Genomic DNA, 13,845 nt, shown 5'->3' with positions numbered 1-13,845 from the left:
AAAAATATAAATTCTGTCCAATTTATGTAGGGACCCAGGGTGTGCTGCAGTTCATGGGGTCGGAAAGAGTCGGACACAACTGAGTGACTAAACTGCACTGAGGGCATTCAATTAAATGTGTATTGAATATCTACATGCAACTAGCGTCCTGCCAGGTACTGCGAAACTCATATCTGTTTTGCTTCATGTGAGGCCTTTGCTGGGCATTGAGAACACACAGGAAAGTGAGATGCAAATAGTCCAAGATACACTGTTTCGCATCAAACTCCAAATTAGAAAGTAGATCCTGGCAAGGAGGTTGTGAGTATCCAATCTTGTAATAGCGGGGCTTAGCACAGAGAGAATGTTCCAGGAATCATTTGGCATTGCTGCAGCCATCCCTGTTAGGAAGCCAGCTGCCTCGGGCAGCGAGGCAAATATCTTTTAAAGTCATCAGTCTGTTCCTGATGCTCCGGACACAGAAAAGGCATTAGAGGAACAGCATAAATATTAACAACACAAACCCAATTCCAAAACACACAGATGTAGAAAGTGATTGAAGAGGGAAAACTATAATGTTCAGCCTCCCCTGTCATAGACAGTGATCAGTCTCTTGCCTCTGGTTTGTAAAACAAACCAAGATAAGCTCAAAAAGAAAAGAAAAAGGACAATTCCCAGATCAAAGCTTTGAGTATGTAGAGCTAGAAGTTTAGAGACAAGTGGAGACGTCCCATCATCAGTCATTCTGTAGTCTTCCATTGAGTAGAAGCCAGCATCATGTAGCATACATTTAGGCTGCGTCTAAAAGTCCAGGATTTCAAGTGTGAGGCTCCTGCCAGGCATCTTTACTCATCAGGGTTTGTTTTAATTATCCAAATATAAAATAACACCAGCAAAACTCTAAGTTAAAAATAGAATCACAAGCTAGAGAGTGTTAGAGTCCATTCCAAACAAGTGTAGACAGCCAAAGCCTCCAAGGCAAAGGTTTCTGTGAGGAGGGTGGCTGGTTTCTCCCTGCCGCGCCTGCCCAGAGCACTGTCACCTTTGACCCCCAGCTCTGTTCGTCTCTCGGGAGCTGAATCTTCCCCAGTCCCACAAGTCAGTGTGTGTCCTTCCCCTTCCTGTAGCGACCTTCTACAGAGCTGCCATCATCCCAGCTCTTTTCTCTTCTTTCTTTTTACTGAAGTATAGTTGATTTACAATATGGCGTTAGTTTCAAGTGTACAGCAGAGTGATCCAGTTACATGTACATATAAATTCTGTCATTAGCTTGATCCCCTGTTCCTTGAGAACCATATGGGGACCTGGAAGAAGGACACTGTTTCTGTGGTCAGCTTGTATTTTACTTTTTGGTCATGGCCCACCTGCCTTCCACCTTTCCTTCCCTCTTTCTTTTCTTCCTTGTGTAGACAGATAATGCTGATGTGAGAATCATCACACTAAAATGACAACTTAATATTGCTCTTCCTGGAAAATTCAGTCTGGTGTTTGCATTCTTTTTTTCTGCATCATGCAGTGACGTAAAACTGACTGAAAGATGGACTTCTTACTAGTGGGGGAAGGAAGACAGAAACTGAATCAAATCAAAAAGTTATTGTCATCATCTGATTCTAAAATGTGGGCTCTGATCCCTCTTTACTGTTATGCTTATTGGTCCAGTAAGAGCCATTCACAATTATTATTAATACATAATAATAGTGCTGAAATAATAATAGATACAAAAAATAGTGCTGTTTCATTGGCCAGTCGTGAGTTAAATTTACATCGGTGTCTTGAAAATCAGTGATGATATAAATGTAACCAAAATCAATAAATTCTGTTTTAGTATTGATTTCTTTCTTCTGATTGATCATTCTTTATGTACTCCAAAGCAATGATCAGAAGGCTTTATCTGTAAAGAGCCAGATAATAAATATTTTAGCCTTTGCTTGGCCATGTAGTCTCCATTTTAGCTACCAAACTACTCTTACTCCAGGTAATCAATAGACATACAGAAACAACTAGGCTTGGCTAGTTCAAATAAAACTTTATTTTTGAACAGTGAAAGTTGAATTTCATGTAATTTTCACACCACAAAATGTTCTCCCTTTTTTAACCATTTAAAAATGTAAAGACCATTCTTGGCTAGAAGACCACACAGAAACAGGCAATACACTGGGTTTGGTTGATGCTGTTCTAAGGCTTTGGTGGAATAACCAAATGAAACATCTTCAGTTTCAATTCATTTTGAGCTCTGGGAGAAAACAATAATGTCCTGCTACTATCAAATACATACAAATCACGACTGCCTACTGAGTGAGACTCTAAGCTTTACCAAAAATCTTGTACTCTAGTCAGTTGATGAAAATCTTGAATAATTGTTGAAGAAGAGCAAGCTTTGTGCTTTGAGCAGAATAAGACCTCTGTCTCAGTGTGCCTGGGCTGCTGAACCAAATCCTGGGTGACTTATAAATAGTTAATGTGTATTGCTCACATACTGGGGAGAGTGAAAGTCTGAGATCAGGATGGCAGCATGGTCAGGAGAGGTGGCAGACTTCATATTGTGTCTTCATACTGTGGAAGGGGCTCTGGAGTTCTATGGAATCACTTATACAAGGGCACTAATACTATTTATGAGGGCTCCACCCTTATGAGCTTATCACTTCCCCAAAGCCCCACCTCCTAATACCATCTCCTTAGGATTTCAGTATATGAATTGCTGAATTGCCAGGGGTGGGGGGCTGGTGGTGGGGGATGGAGATTAGCATTCATACCATAGTAACCTCTAAAAATGTTAATTCTTTTCTTTTTCCACAGTTGTTCATTAACAGCCAACACTGTATGCTTGGCCCTGGCTAGGGGCGCAGCAGTGACCATGGCCTTCTACAGTTCTAGCTTTAGGGAACTTTTTATTTCACTGGTATTTGAGCATCTTCTGTGATTAGTCAACTTGTCCAAAGCAGATTGTATGGACATCGGCTCTGGCTCACCTGGGGATGTTTAGTAGACAGGCTAGTGTAAGACCTCTCGATTCCTGCCCAGTGGCATTTCTTGCTTAAAGAATTTGTCCATCTTTGGTAGTTCCTGAGAGAGAGAGAGGGTAGAGCTTTTGGTCTTTTGACTTTGGGGTCAAGGTTGTTATTTTACTCATGGCATCATTTATCTTTCAGGTGCATGCTCCGAATTCTGGACTCGTTTGGCACAGAGCCAGAGTTCAACCATGCCAGCTATGCCCAGTTGAAAGGCCACAAGACGCCCTGGGGCAAGTGGAATCTGAACCCACAGCAGTTTTACACCATGTTCCGTGAGTAGTCATGTCTCAGCTCTGCTTTCCAGACTCCCATCAGAGACAAATGGGAGAAGAAATGAGACTGCCGTGTGTTTGCATTTGTGATTCCTGGGGTCTTTAGCTGTAGAAAAATGTGTGCTGTGGAACCTTTTACTTGAGAATAACTGGATTTTTTAAAACTAGAATTGAAAGGCTCTGTGAACATTTTGCGAAAAGCCTTGGAAATGTTCTGGAGGAAAATATTCAATATTAAAGTATCACTGGAAACCACTTGGGAAAGACTTTCAGTGGTCTTTGATTGGCAGACACTAAACATGCTTCCTGCCACACAGACCCTGTTTAGGGTCCACTTGATGATTCAGGAAGAATGAGATCTTCCATGTCTAGACATTTTTCCAAACGCTGTAATTGAACCTTCATTATTTTAGGCATCAAACTTTATTAAGAAAAAGCCAGCCTTTTCAAGATGGAATGATTTAAAAATCTGTTTCATACCTTACCGACTTCTTAAACCCTGGGCTCAGGATGAAATCTTACGCTCTCTTGCTCATGTGATGTCTTGTTACCGATAGCAGTGATTATTTTGCAAAGTGATGTAATGGACGGACTAAAAGATGATGAACACACTGGCCCCAGCTGTAGCCTCTCAGCATTTTTTTGTGTGGGTTTCTTTCCCACACTGACCATTTCTCACTGCTGCCATCAGTCTACCTGCCTGCAGTTTTATTTCATTTACAATTAGTTGAGGACTGTAAAGCCAAATGCCAAGTCTGAGAGTATTCATGCCAGAGATAAATTTATTGTTTCAGGTCAGTTCAGTCACTCAGTCGTGTCCGACTCTTTGCAACCCCATGACCCGCAGCACACCAGGCCGCCCTGTTCATCACCACCCAAAGCCATGTCCATCGAGTTGGTGATGCCATCCAACCATCTCCTCCTCTGTCATCCTCTTCTCCTCCTGCCCTCAATCTTTTCCAGCATCAGGGTCTTTTCAAATGAGTCAGCTCTTCAGCATCAGGTGGCCAAAGTATTGGAGTTTCAGCTTCAACATCAGTCCTTATGAACACCCAGGACTGATCTCCTTTACGATGGACTGGTTGGATCTCCCTGCAGTCCAAGGGGCTCTCAAGAGCCTTCTCCAACACCACAGTTCAAAAGCATCAATTCTTCAGTGCTCAGCTTTCTTTATAGTCCAACTCTCACATCCATACATGACCGCTGGAAAAACCATAGCCTTGACTAAACGGACCTTTGTTGACAAAGTAATGTCTCTGCTTTTGAATATGCTATCTAGGTTGGTCATAACTTTCCTTCCAAGGAGTAAGCGTCTTTTAATTTCATGGCTGCAATCACCATCTGCAGTGATTTTGGGGCCTCAAAAAATATAGCCAGCCACTGTTTCCACTGTTTCCCCATCTATTTCCCATGAAGTGATGGGACCGGATGCCGTGATTTTAGTCTTCTGAATGTTGAACTTTAAGCCAACTTTTTCACTCTCCTCTTTCACTTTCATCAAGAGGCTCTTTAGTTCTTCTCCACTTTCTGCCATAAGGGTGGTGTCATCTGCATATCTGAGGTTATTGATATTTCTCCCAACAATCTTGATTCCAGCTTGTGCTTCCTCCAGCCCAGCGTTTCTCATGATGTACTCTGCATATAAGTTAAATAAGCAGGATGACAATATACAGCCTTGACATACTCCTTTTCCTATTGGGAACCAGTCTGTTGTTCCATGTCCAGTTCTAACTGTTGCTTCCTGACCTGCATATAGGTTTCTCAAGAGGCAGGCAGGTGGTCTGGTGTTCCCATCTCTTTCAGAATTTTCCACAGTTTATTGTGATCTACACAGTCAAAGGCATTGGCATAGTCAATAAAGCAGAAATAGATGTTTTTCTAGAACTCTTACTTTTTTGATGATCCAGCAGATGTTGGCAATTTGATCTCTGGTTCCTCTACCTTTTCTAAAACCAGCTTGAACATCTGGAAGTTCACGGTTCACATATTGCTGAAGCCTGGCTTGGAGAAATTTGAGCATTACTTTACTAGCATGTGAGATGAGTGCAATTGTGCAGTAGTTTGAGCATTCTTTGGCATTGCCTTTCTTTGGGATTGGAATGAAAACTGACCTTTTCCAGTCCTGTGGCCACTGCTGAGTTTTCCAAATTTGCTGGCATGTTGAGTGCAGCACTTTCACAGCATCATCTTTCAGGATTTGAAATAGCTCAACTAGAATTCCATGAACTCCGCTAGCTTTGTTCATAGTGATGCTTCCTAAGGCCCACTTGACTTCACATTCCAGGATGTCTGGCTCTAGGTGAGTAATCACACCTTCATGATTATCTGGGTCATGAAGATCTTTTTTATACATAATTCCCCTTGATGAGGTGAATGCCTATTCTGGAAATGACCATTCCCCCAAGGTAAACAGATCATTTGTACACTCAGAGTGCAGATTTCTGTTTTCCTAAATTCTTGGAGTAATTTTAATCCAGAGCTTTCCATCCTAGAATTACTATCTGAAAGCTAATCTGTTTCCCTTGTTAAGACCCACAATGCCCCTCTCCTTACCTTTTCCCCGTGTGCTGACCCCTTCCCCTCACGAACAGCCACCTAAAGGTGACCTTTTGTTGGGTTCACTGAGTACAACAACAAATACACTGGACTGCTCCTTGAGTGTGAAGTGAGAGAAGGAAGAAGAATTAAGGGCTGTGGCAGGTGGGGAAATCTGCTCATGTTTCAGTGTTCATTTTAGCTCAGAGAGGTGTGTGAAATTGTTCTGTATGCATCATAAACATTACTGTTACTGCTTCTGGAGCTCTGTCATCCTGCTGTCGTAGTCTGTTCCTGGGGCAGAATTCAGGGGGCACACTAATATAGGGGTGGTGGGTGACAGGTGGCTGGCAGCATGGGGAGACACGGCCGTGCAACTTTGAGGAGCCAGAATGGGGTGACTTATCTGTTAGTTCACATAAATACAATGTTTAGCCATGTTGTGCCAAATGGCCAGAACTGCTTAAATGACATGGTATATTTATACCCTCCATGGGATGGTGTTTCCCTGCATCTGGGGCATAAACATAGGAGGCTTTTCCAGAAAATAAGTTCTCATTTAGAATGCTGGGATTCAGAGTCCTGAGAAACCTATTTTATTTTCTATGAATGGAGGATTTGAAAGTGTTGGTTGAATTGAAATCCATTCACTGCTTAAAATATAACTAAAGATGGAAAAAAATAGATCAGTTCTTGTTAACCTGGGAAGGAGATAGTTTTCTAAATAACTCAGAATTCAGCAAGAATCAGGGGCAAAGCCAATACATTTGACTGCCTTAAAAAAAAGACCTGTATGCCAAAAACAACAATATCAAAAAAAATAACACCATAGCATATTCTGTTACAGAGGGTTAATATCACTGATATATAAAGAGCTGCCAAGAATTGAAATGAAAATGTTCCACAATCCTGTAGGCAAATGGTCAAAAACAGTCCAGAGAAAAAAAGAAACGTATTGATCCAAATATATGAAACATGTTAACCTCACGCATAATAAGAGAAGTACATTTTAAAATTGCACCAAGATCCCATGTCCCACATATCAAATTGGCAAGAAGCTGAAAGTTTGCTCACGCAGCTCTTCCTCAGGTGAGACTTCAGGAGAGCACTGGGAATGTAGCCCGGCTGCCACTGCCCCGTGCCAGGGGATCTGTCACCGTCTAGCACAGCTTCTAGGCATCTTTGCTTTGCCTGAGCAGATCGTATCTAGGAATCCACCCCAAAGACAAGTGAGCAAAGATCATACATGGCATGCATACAAGGCCGTGTACCCTGACACTGTTTGTACTAAGGAAAGACTGGAAATAACCCAGAGGTTCCTATTAGAGAACTGAGTGAATCATATAGTCCATTGATAGAGTGAAATCGTGTGTAACTGTGCTGAAGGACTGAGGAAAGATTATACTGTCTGAAGGGAGATGTCTCGTCTATATTAAGTGATAAAAACCAACGTTCAGGGCAGTGCGTGGAGTCCCTCCTTTCTGTGCAAGAAGGGTATGCAGTGGGAGGAAAATGTGTGTATGCCGATGTATGTGAATGCGCTTGTGTTTTCAAAAGAAACAATGGAAGATTAAAAAACAAGCTAATAAAAATGATTACCCCTGCAGGAGTGTTTGAAGGGACAGGGATAGAAAATAGATGTCTTTTTTTTTTCTTTAAACTGAAGTATAGTTGATTTGCAATGTTGTGTTAATTTCTGCTGTATAGCAAAGTGATCCAGTAACACATATCTATATATTCTTTTTTGTAGTGTTTCCTATTATGATTTATCACAGAATATTGAATATAGTTCTCTGTGCTAGATATCTCTTAATGTACTTTATTTTGACTTTGGAACCATATAAATGTTTTATTTAAAGAGAAATAAGAATTCACTAAAGATTGAAGAGATTAAAAAAACATGAAACACAGCTAGTGATATGTTCGGTTGGTGCTAGTCTCTCACACAGATAAAATAATTATTTCAACTGACTTTAAAACACAGTCTTTGGACCGTACATTTGTAGTGGGGAATATTTATTACTATTTGAAACTATTCCAGGAATACCGTGGGAACCAGAATTTGCAGTGTATAGGAAGAGGGAGTGCTTCAAGAAGTTAAGACTGTATAATATTTGGCTTGAATAGGAAAATCAATGTGAACTTATATTTTTTCTTTAAAAAGTAAATGTTTCCTAACTCTGTACTTCGAAGAGGATCAAAAGTAAAGACAATCAGGTGGCAATGAGTATCCTTAACACTCGTTTGAGATTTCCTAAGTACATTTCCCACTGAAGAAACCTCCTTCTAAGATAAATGGGTGATAAATGGGTCTAGGGCAGCAAACATTAAAAATGTGACATCTTTAATCTGGAAGCAAGGAGACTAAGAAAGACCCCTGGGATGGAGTCAGAAGGACATAGGAGCCAAAGATGAGGTCGTTTGAGCATCAAAAAGAATAACAAGGACTTCCCTGTGGTCCAGTAGCTAAGACTCCGGGCTCCCAGTGCAGGGGGCCTAGGTTCAGTCCCTGTTTGGGGAACTAGATCCCATATGCTGCAACTAAAATCCCTGCATGCTGCAGCTAAGACCTGGCATAGCCAAATAAATTAAAAAAAAAAAAAAAAAGAATAACGACTGCAGTGGAGGGAATCAAACCAACAGAAAATAATCCATGAGTCCAGCATGACAGTCCAAGCAAGAAAAACCCACAAAATCAATTGATCAGCTATAGAAGTGGCTAGGACACCCACTTCATTACTCTGAATAATAAAGGGAAAGAATCCAGTTTTGATCCTGCTTTCCTAGGACAAATTGTATTTGAAGATAATCAGATAGTTGATGAGAGAACATTGTTAATTATGGAGAAATCACAGCTAATACATGCAAAAGGAATGAAAAATTAGAAAATCAACATCTTACAACTCTTAATAAGACAGTGGAGCAAGGTGGGGATTATCAGTGATGGCAAAATCCATCAGTGAACAGGTTGATGGAAAGCATCCTTATGGCCCAGGCAGTCTTGAATGGAGGAAACAGGGAAACGAAGCAGTTGGGGACCTTGATCTTGTTGAGGATGTGCCTGAGGTTGGAGAACTTGTAGGAAAAAAGCAGTGATTCCCTGCTCCACCCTATCTCCGGAGCCTGCCCACAGAGAATTTGGCTGCACCCCTCAGAGAGGGTCCTTCCCTTCCCACATGACAAAGGGGCCAGATCCAGTCTAACCCAGTTGATCCCACAGAACCTTCCATCCCCCGCCCTTTGGGTATATGTGGCTGTTCTCACAACCTGAAGTGGAGGGGGTGGGGTGCGGGGAACCATTCCTTTGAATAGAAGATAAAAGTGTCAAAAATTTACTTATCTCCTGTCAATTAAAAAAAAAAGTGAAACAGTTACTAGTACTTAAAAGATGGAGTGATGTCGCTGAGTCCTGCCCGACTCTTTGCGACCCTGTGGACTGTAGCTTACAAGGCTCCTCTGTCCATGGAATTTTCCAAGCAAGGGTACTGAAGTGGGTTGCCATTTCCTTTTCCAGGGGATCTTCCTGACCCAGGGATCGAACCCAGGTCTCCCGCATTGCGGGCAGGTGCTTTACCCTCTGAGCCACCAGGGAAGCCCTTAAAAGGGCTTAAAAGCACTTAAAAGATGGGTTGATAGTAATCTTTACATAACTGAAGTAAATCAACCCTGATTTTCATTGGAAAGACTGATGCTGAAGCCCCAATACTTTGGCCACCTGATGCGAAGAGCCAACTCATTGGAAAAGACCTTGATGCTGGGAAAGATTGAGGGCGGGAGGAGAAGGGGGTGCCAGAGAATGAGATGGTTGGATGGCTCACCGACTCAATAAACATGAGACTGAGCAAACTCTGGGAGGTGGTGAAGTACAGGGAAGCCTAGTATGCCGCAGTCTGTGGGGTCACAGAGAGTTGGACACAAATTAAGCTGCTGAACAACAGGGTGCACATACACTGTGGATGTATTTAGATTGTTTTCTCCTGATGGGATGGTTGCACAGGAAGTTTGGAGACCACAGAAATAATGTACTTGTAAAATCATTGTCATCAGTTGTCATCAACCCCATCTGTCTTAGTGTTTGGCAGGTATGGAGTGCAGGGGGAGGGTGGGAAAGGCTAGTTAGAAAGGGCCCAGCAGGAGGATAAGTAGAGAGTAAAACACACCCACCATTGCTGAAGCATCTTTAGGAGCAGGGAAGTGAGACGGATGCCCCTGGCCAGATAGATACTGCTGAAGATTCAGAAAGCACCTCCCTTTGAGGCTGCTTATATTTCTCCTCTAGCTCATTTCCTCACCAAGTTGATAGAGATTCTACAAGTTGGAAAGGCTGGCTTTTCTTTACTGTTTTGCCCCAACTCTCAGGATTTCAGAGAACTATCTTCGTGTATTCTGTTTGCATTTGAGCATTTTTATGAGCATAGACTCTTCCCAGCACCTTCCGACGCAGCTTCTATAGGGGCAAACCAAATGGTCAGAGAATAGTAAGGGCATTTAATTAGATCTTTGAATGGTGTTTTTTCCCCCAGGACGCTGAGCTGAGAAGTGTGGTTCCTCCTCCCTCAGGGCAGGCCTCTTGTTCCTGCTTTTCCCTCTTGTCCATACACTCGTATGGCTTTGAGCGTGGCTTCTGAGCTGGACTCTGAGACCCTCCTCCTGCCCCAGAGCTAGCTTGGAAAGGCTCAGCTTGGACCAGGCTGTTCCTCCTCACAGACACAGTGCCTTCCCCTTGCCCTTGGGGTTGGATTCAGAGGCCACAGCATAGCTCTTGAACCCTCCGTCTTCTCTCCGCCACCACTGCCCTTCCCCTGAACCTGGCCTCAACCAACAGCCTGCTGCTCCCTGAAGGAGCCCCTGTGATTCCTCACCGCCTTTGCCTCTTTTAGATCACCCCAATAGCAGGATTTCATTTTTTCTCTTGAAGTATGATTCCTTCTGTATTTCCAATCAAATAAAATAATACTACTAATACTAACCCTATCACAAAAACAGGGAAAGCCTCCCCTTGGAAGAAGGTTCCCATACCCTAATATAAGCATTATTATCTTTTTTCAGGGGTACATTTTTACATCATTGTAACATGCATACTATAATTTTGTGTCTCCTTTTCTTCCCATTAATTTGCCACTTAATACATCAAAAGTTTTTTTGAAGGTCGTACTTTTTCTTTGGCCGTGCCTCTTGGTGTGTGGGATCTTAGTTCCGCAACCAGGAACTGAACTGATGCCTCCTGTAAGTGGAAGGGTGGAGTCTCAACCACTAGACCGCCAGGGAAGTCTTCAAGGTTCTACATTTTTTTTTAACTTTTTGTTTTGTACTGGGGTATAGCCAGTTAACAGTGTTGTGACAGCTTCAGGTAAACAGCAAAGGGACTCAGCCATACATACATATGAATCCATGAATACATATATATGAATCCTCAAGGTTCTACTTTTTAAACTGGTGTTTCCAGGACTGTTTTGGGTAGTCTGTCAAGTAGACTTTTGATTTATTTGGGGATACTTTTGCTATTTCTTGTTGAGAATTAACAGTTGCTTTTTCTGGACTTGCTAGGGACTTGACCCTATATTTAGGCATTATTTCAGTCAATAGCCTTTAATCTGCTGTCTATACTTTACTAAGCTCCTGAAGGCATGCTCTTGTTTTTCTCAGTCCCAAACAAGGTGCATTATACCCCAGTAAAGGAATGAAAGAAATCTGCCCACACAGAAAAATCAAATAGAGAAGTCACATGCCTATACCATTTACAAGAGAAAATAAAACCCTGAAGTTGGTGTCTTGCGTCTTGAATTATCCCGTGTTTGGATAGTGTTCTGGTTATCTCTGTGACGCCCTCATTCACAGCTTCTTCTGGCTTATGTGAAAACATGAGCAGTGATAAAACATCTTCATCTAATTGCATTATTTTCCTCTCTTGTTGTGGAGACTATGGATGAAGGCAGCAATAGCAGAAATTACCAGAGTCCTCATTCCTGGTTTCAGGCAAATTGCATCTCAGGTGTGTATTTACCTCCTGTCATTGAAAAGTTTCAGTAACATTTATTAGTCTGTTTAGCAATCTCACTGTTCATATCACTGTCCTAGAATATTTCCAGTTCTTGAGGCAAAGTCTTGTTTGCATTAGTTTATTTTTACTTAAGTGATTTTTGAGAATTTGCCTTCTGGCTGCTCATGTCATGTAGTCCAGGCTGGGGGATGTTCAGTGTTTCTTGGCACCTGTGGAAATTTGGAAGCTGTGATAGTTGAGTGAGGAACAGATTGGAGGGGCTCTGGAGGCATTAATGCCTCCCGGTTTCACCTCCAACCCCTTTCCTTTTGCTACCCTACCTCAGCCCTGCTGGCCTCTTTGGTGTCGTCCTGCCTCTTCTCGGCTTTTAGGTGTCCCCCAGGACAACATCAGGCCATTGCATGTGCTGTTCCTTTGGGAGCCCTGTGCCTCCCCCTCACCCTGCGCACCCTCTGGGGAGGTGCTGTCCTCCGGGAAGCCTTCCCGCCCTGAGCCACATGCTCCTGCCCTGTGTCCTCCCCGCTCCCATGTGCCAGCCCGATCCCACCTTGTGGTCTCCACGAGCATCATCACTGCTGAGTCTTCCACATCTGAAGCAACATCAGAGGTGATAAATGTGTGTTGAAATAATGAATAAAGAACAGATATAAATAAATTAATTAATTTTTAAAAAGATAAAAAAAAAAAGAACAGATAGACACAACCACAGAATGGAGTTAATTAAAATGTCAGTTGCATCCTGACCCTCCTATTTCCAGAGTGATGTAGCCTCTCACTGGAGGGGAAGATGAGTCACCCCAGTAGCCTCAAGGCCTGAAGGGGTCTGGCCCCGCTACTCCCCTGGCCTCGTCTCTTACTCCCTATTCTCTTACTCACTTCTCTCTGGCATCCTTGTTGTTTTTAGGTGGGCAGACACACTTCTACTCTAGGACCTTTGCATTGATTGTTCCATCTTCCGAACATTGTTCCCTTAAATTGGGTCTGTGGCTCAAATGTCACTTCAGTGAGACTAATCCTGACCCCCTTCCCCTTTTTAAAATGCGACTCTTTCCTCCGCAACTTCTTACACCCCTTCCTTGCTTTCTTTTCCTCTAATTGCTTTACCATGCAGCATTTATACTTCACAGACTTTTGTTAATTTTCTCTTTTCCTCTGCCGGATTCTGATAGTTGTTGGTACGAGTTTTGTCTATTTTGTTCATCGCTGAGACTCCAACACTTCGAAGACTATCTGGCACATAGTAGGCATTCAGAAAATACTTACTGATTTAATTAAATTGAATGGTAATGTCTGTTCTGTTTTTAGTCCACGCAACAATGTAGGGAAAAATAAGGAAGGTACCAATGTACAAATCTTAAGATTACACTATATATTACACTATATAGCACAGGGAACTATATTTAACATCCTGTAATAACCATTGTAGGATATTAATAACCATAATGGAAAAGAATATGAAAAAGAATATATATATACATAACTGAGTCACTTGGCTCAGCTCAGTTCAGTCGCTCAGTCATGCCTGACTCTTTGCAACTCCATGGACTGCAGCAAGCCAGGCCTCCCTGTCCATCACCAACTCCCAGAACCCACTCAAACTCATGTCTATCGTGTGGGTGATGCCATCCAACCATCTCATCCTCACCTCATTGAGATGGGATGAGAATCACTTGGCTATACAGCAGAAATTGACACAACGTTGTAATTCTACAATACTTAAATTAAAAAAAAAGAAATCTGAGAGTACAGACGCTTCTTGAAGCTAGTGACCTCAGGTTACTCTCCCTTGTCTTCCTGCAGAATTTATTCACATGGTTAGGTTTTCGAGAGTTGTTGAAGTCCTACTGATGGTTGTTGTTGCTGACATTCTAACTCAGTTTCTCCAGGGGCTTGGGGCTTGCAGCTGAGTCAGAATAGTAGAATTTGGCTTGTAGACCAAAACTTTTGCCTGACAAAACAGGAATTTTAGAAACAAGCTAGTTTCATTTCATACAAATGACGAACATGCTGGCTTCAGCCAAGGATGCATTGCTTCCATGTACGACTT

General features: G+C 42.3%; 1 protein-coding gene across 1 annotated transcript in view; it reads left to right on the top strand.

Moving 5' to 3' along the window:
• MGAT5 (alpha-1,6-mannosylglycoprotein 6-beta-N-acetylglucosaminyltransferase) overlaps positions 1-13,845 on the top strand; it is a 232,726-nt gene that overhangs the window by 106,231 nt on the left and 112,650 nt on the right. The window contains exon 10 of the mRNA XM_052663956.1: positions 3,129-3,262. Coding sequence (XP_052519916.1) covers positions 3,129-3,262 — 134 coding nt within the window. The remainder of the gene's footprint in view (positions 1-3,128; positions 3,263-13,845) is intronic.

The sequence above is a fragment of the Budorcas taxicolor genome, chromosome 2 (genome assembly GCF_023091745.1).
Source record: "Budorcas taxicolor isolate Tak-1 chromosome 2, Takin1.1, whole genome shotgun sequence".
NCBI lineage: Eukaryota > Metazoa > Chordata > Mammalia > Artiodactyla > Bovidae > Budorcas > Budorcas taxicolor.
Note: the sequence above shows the minus strand (reverse complement) of the source record. Positions and strands in the feature narration are given on the sequence as shown.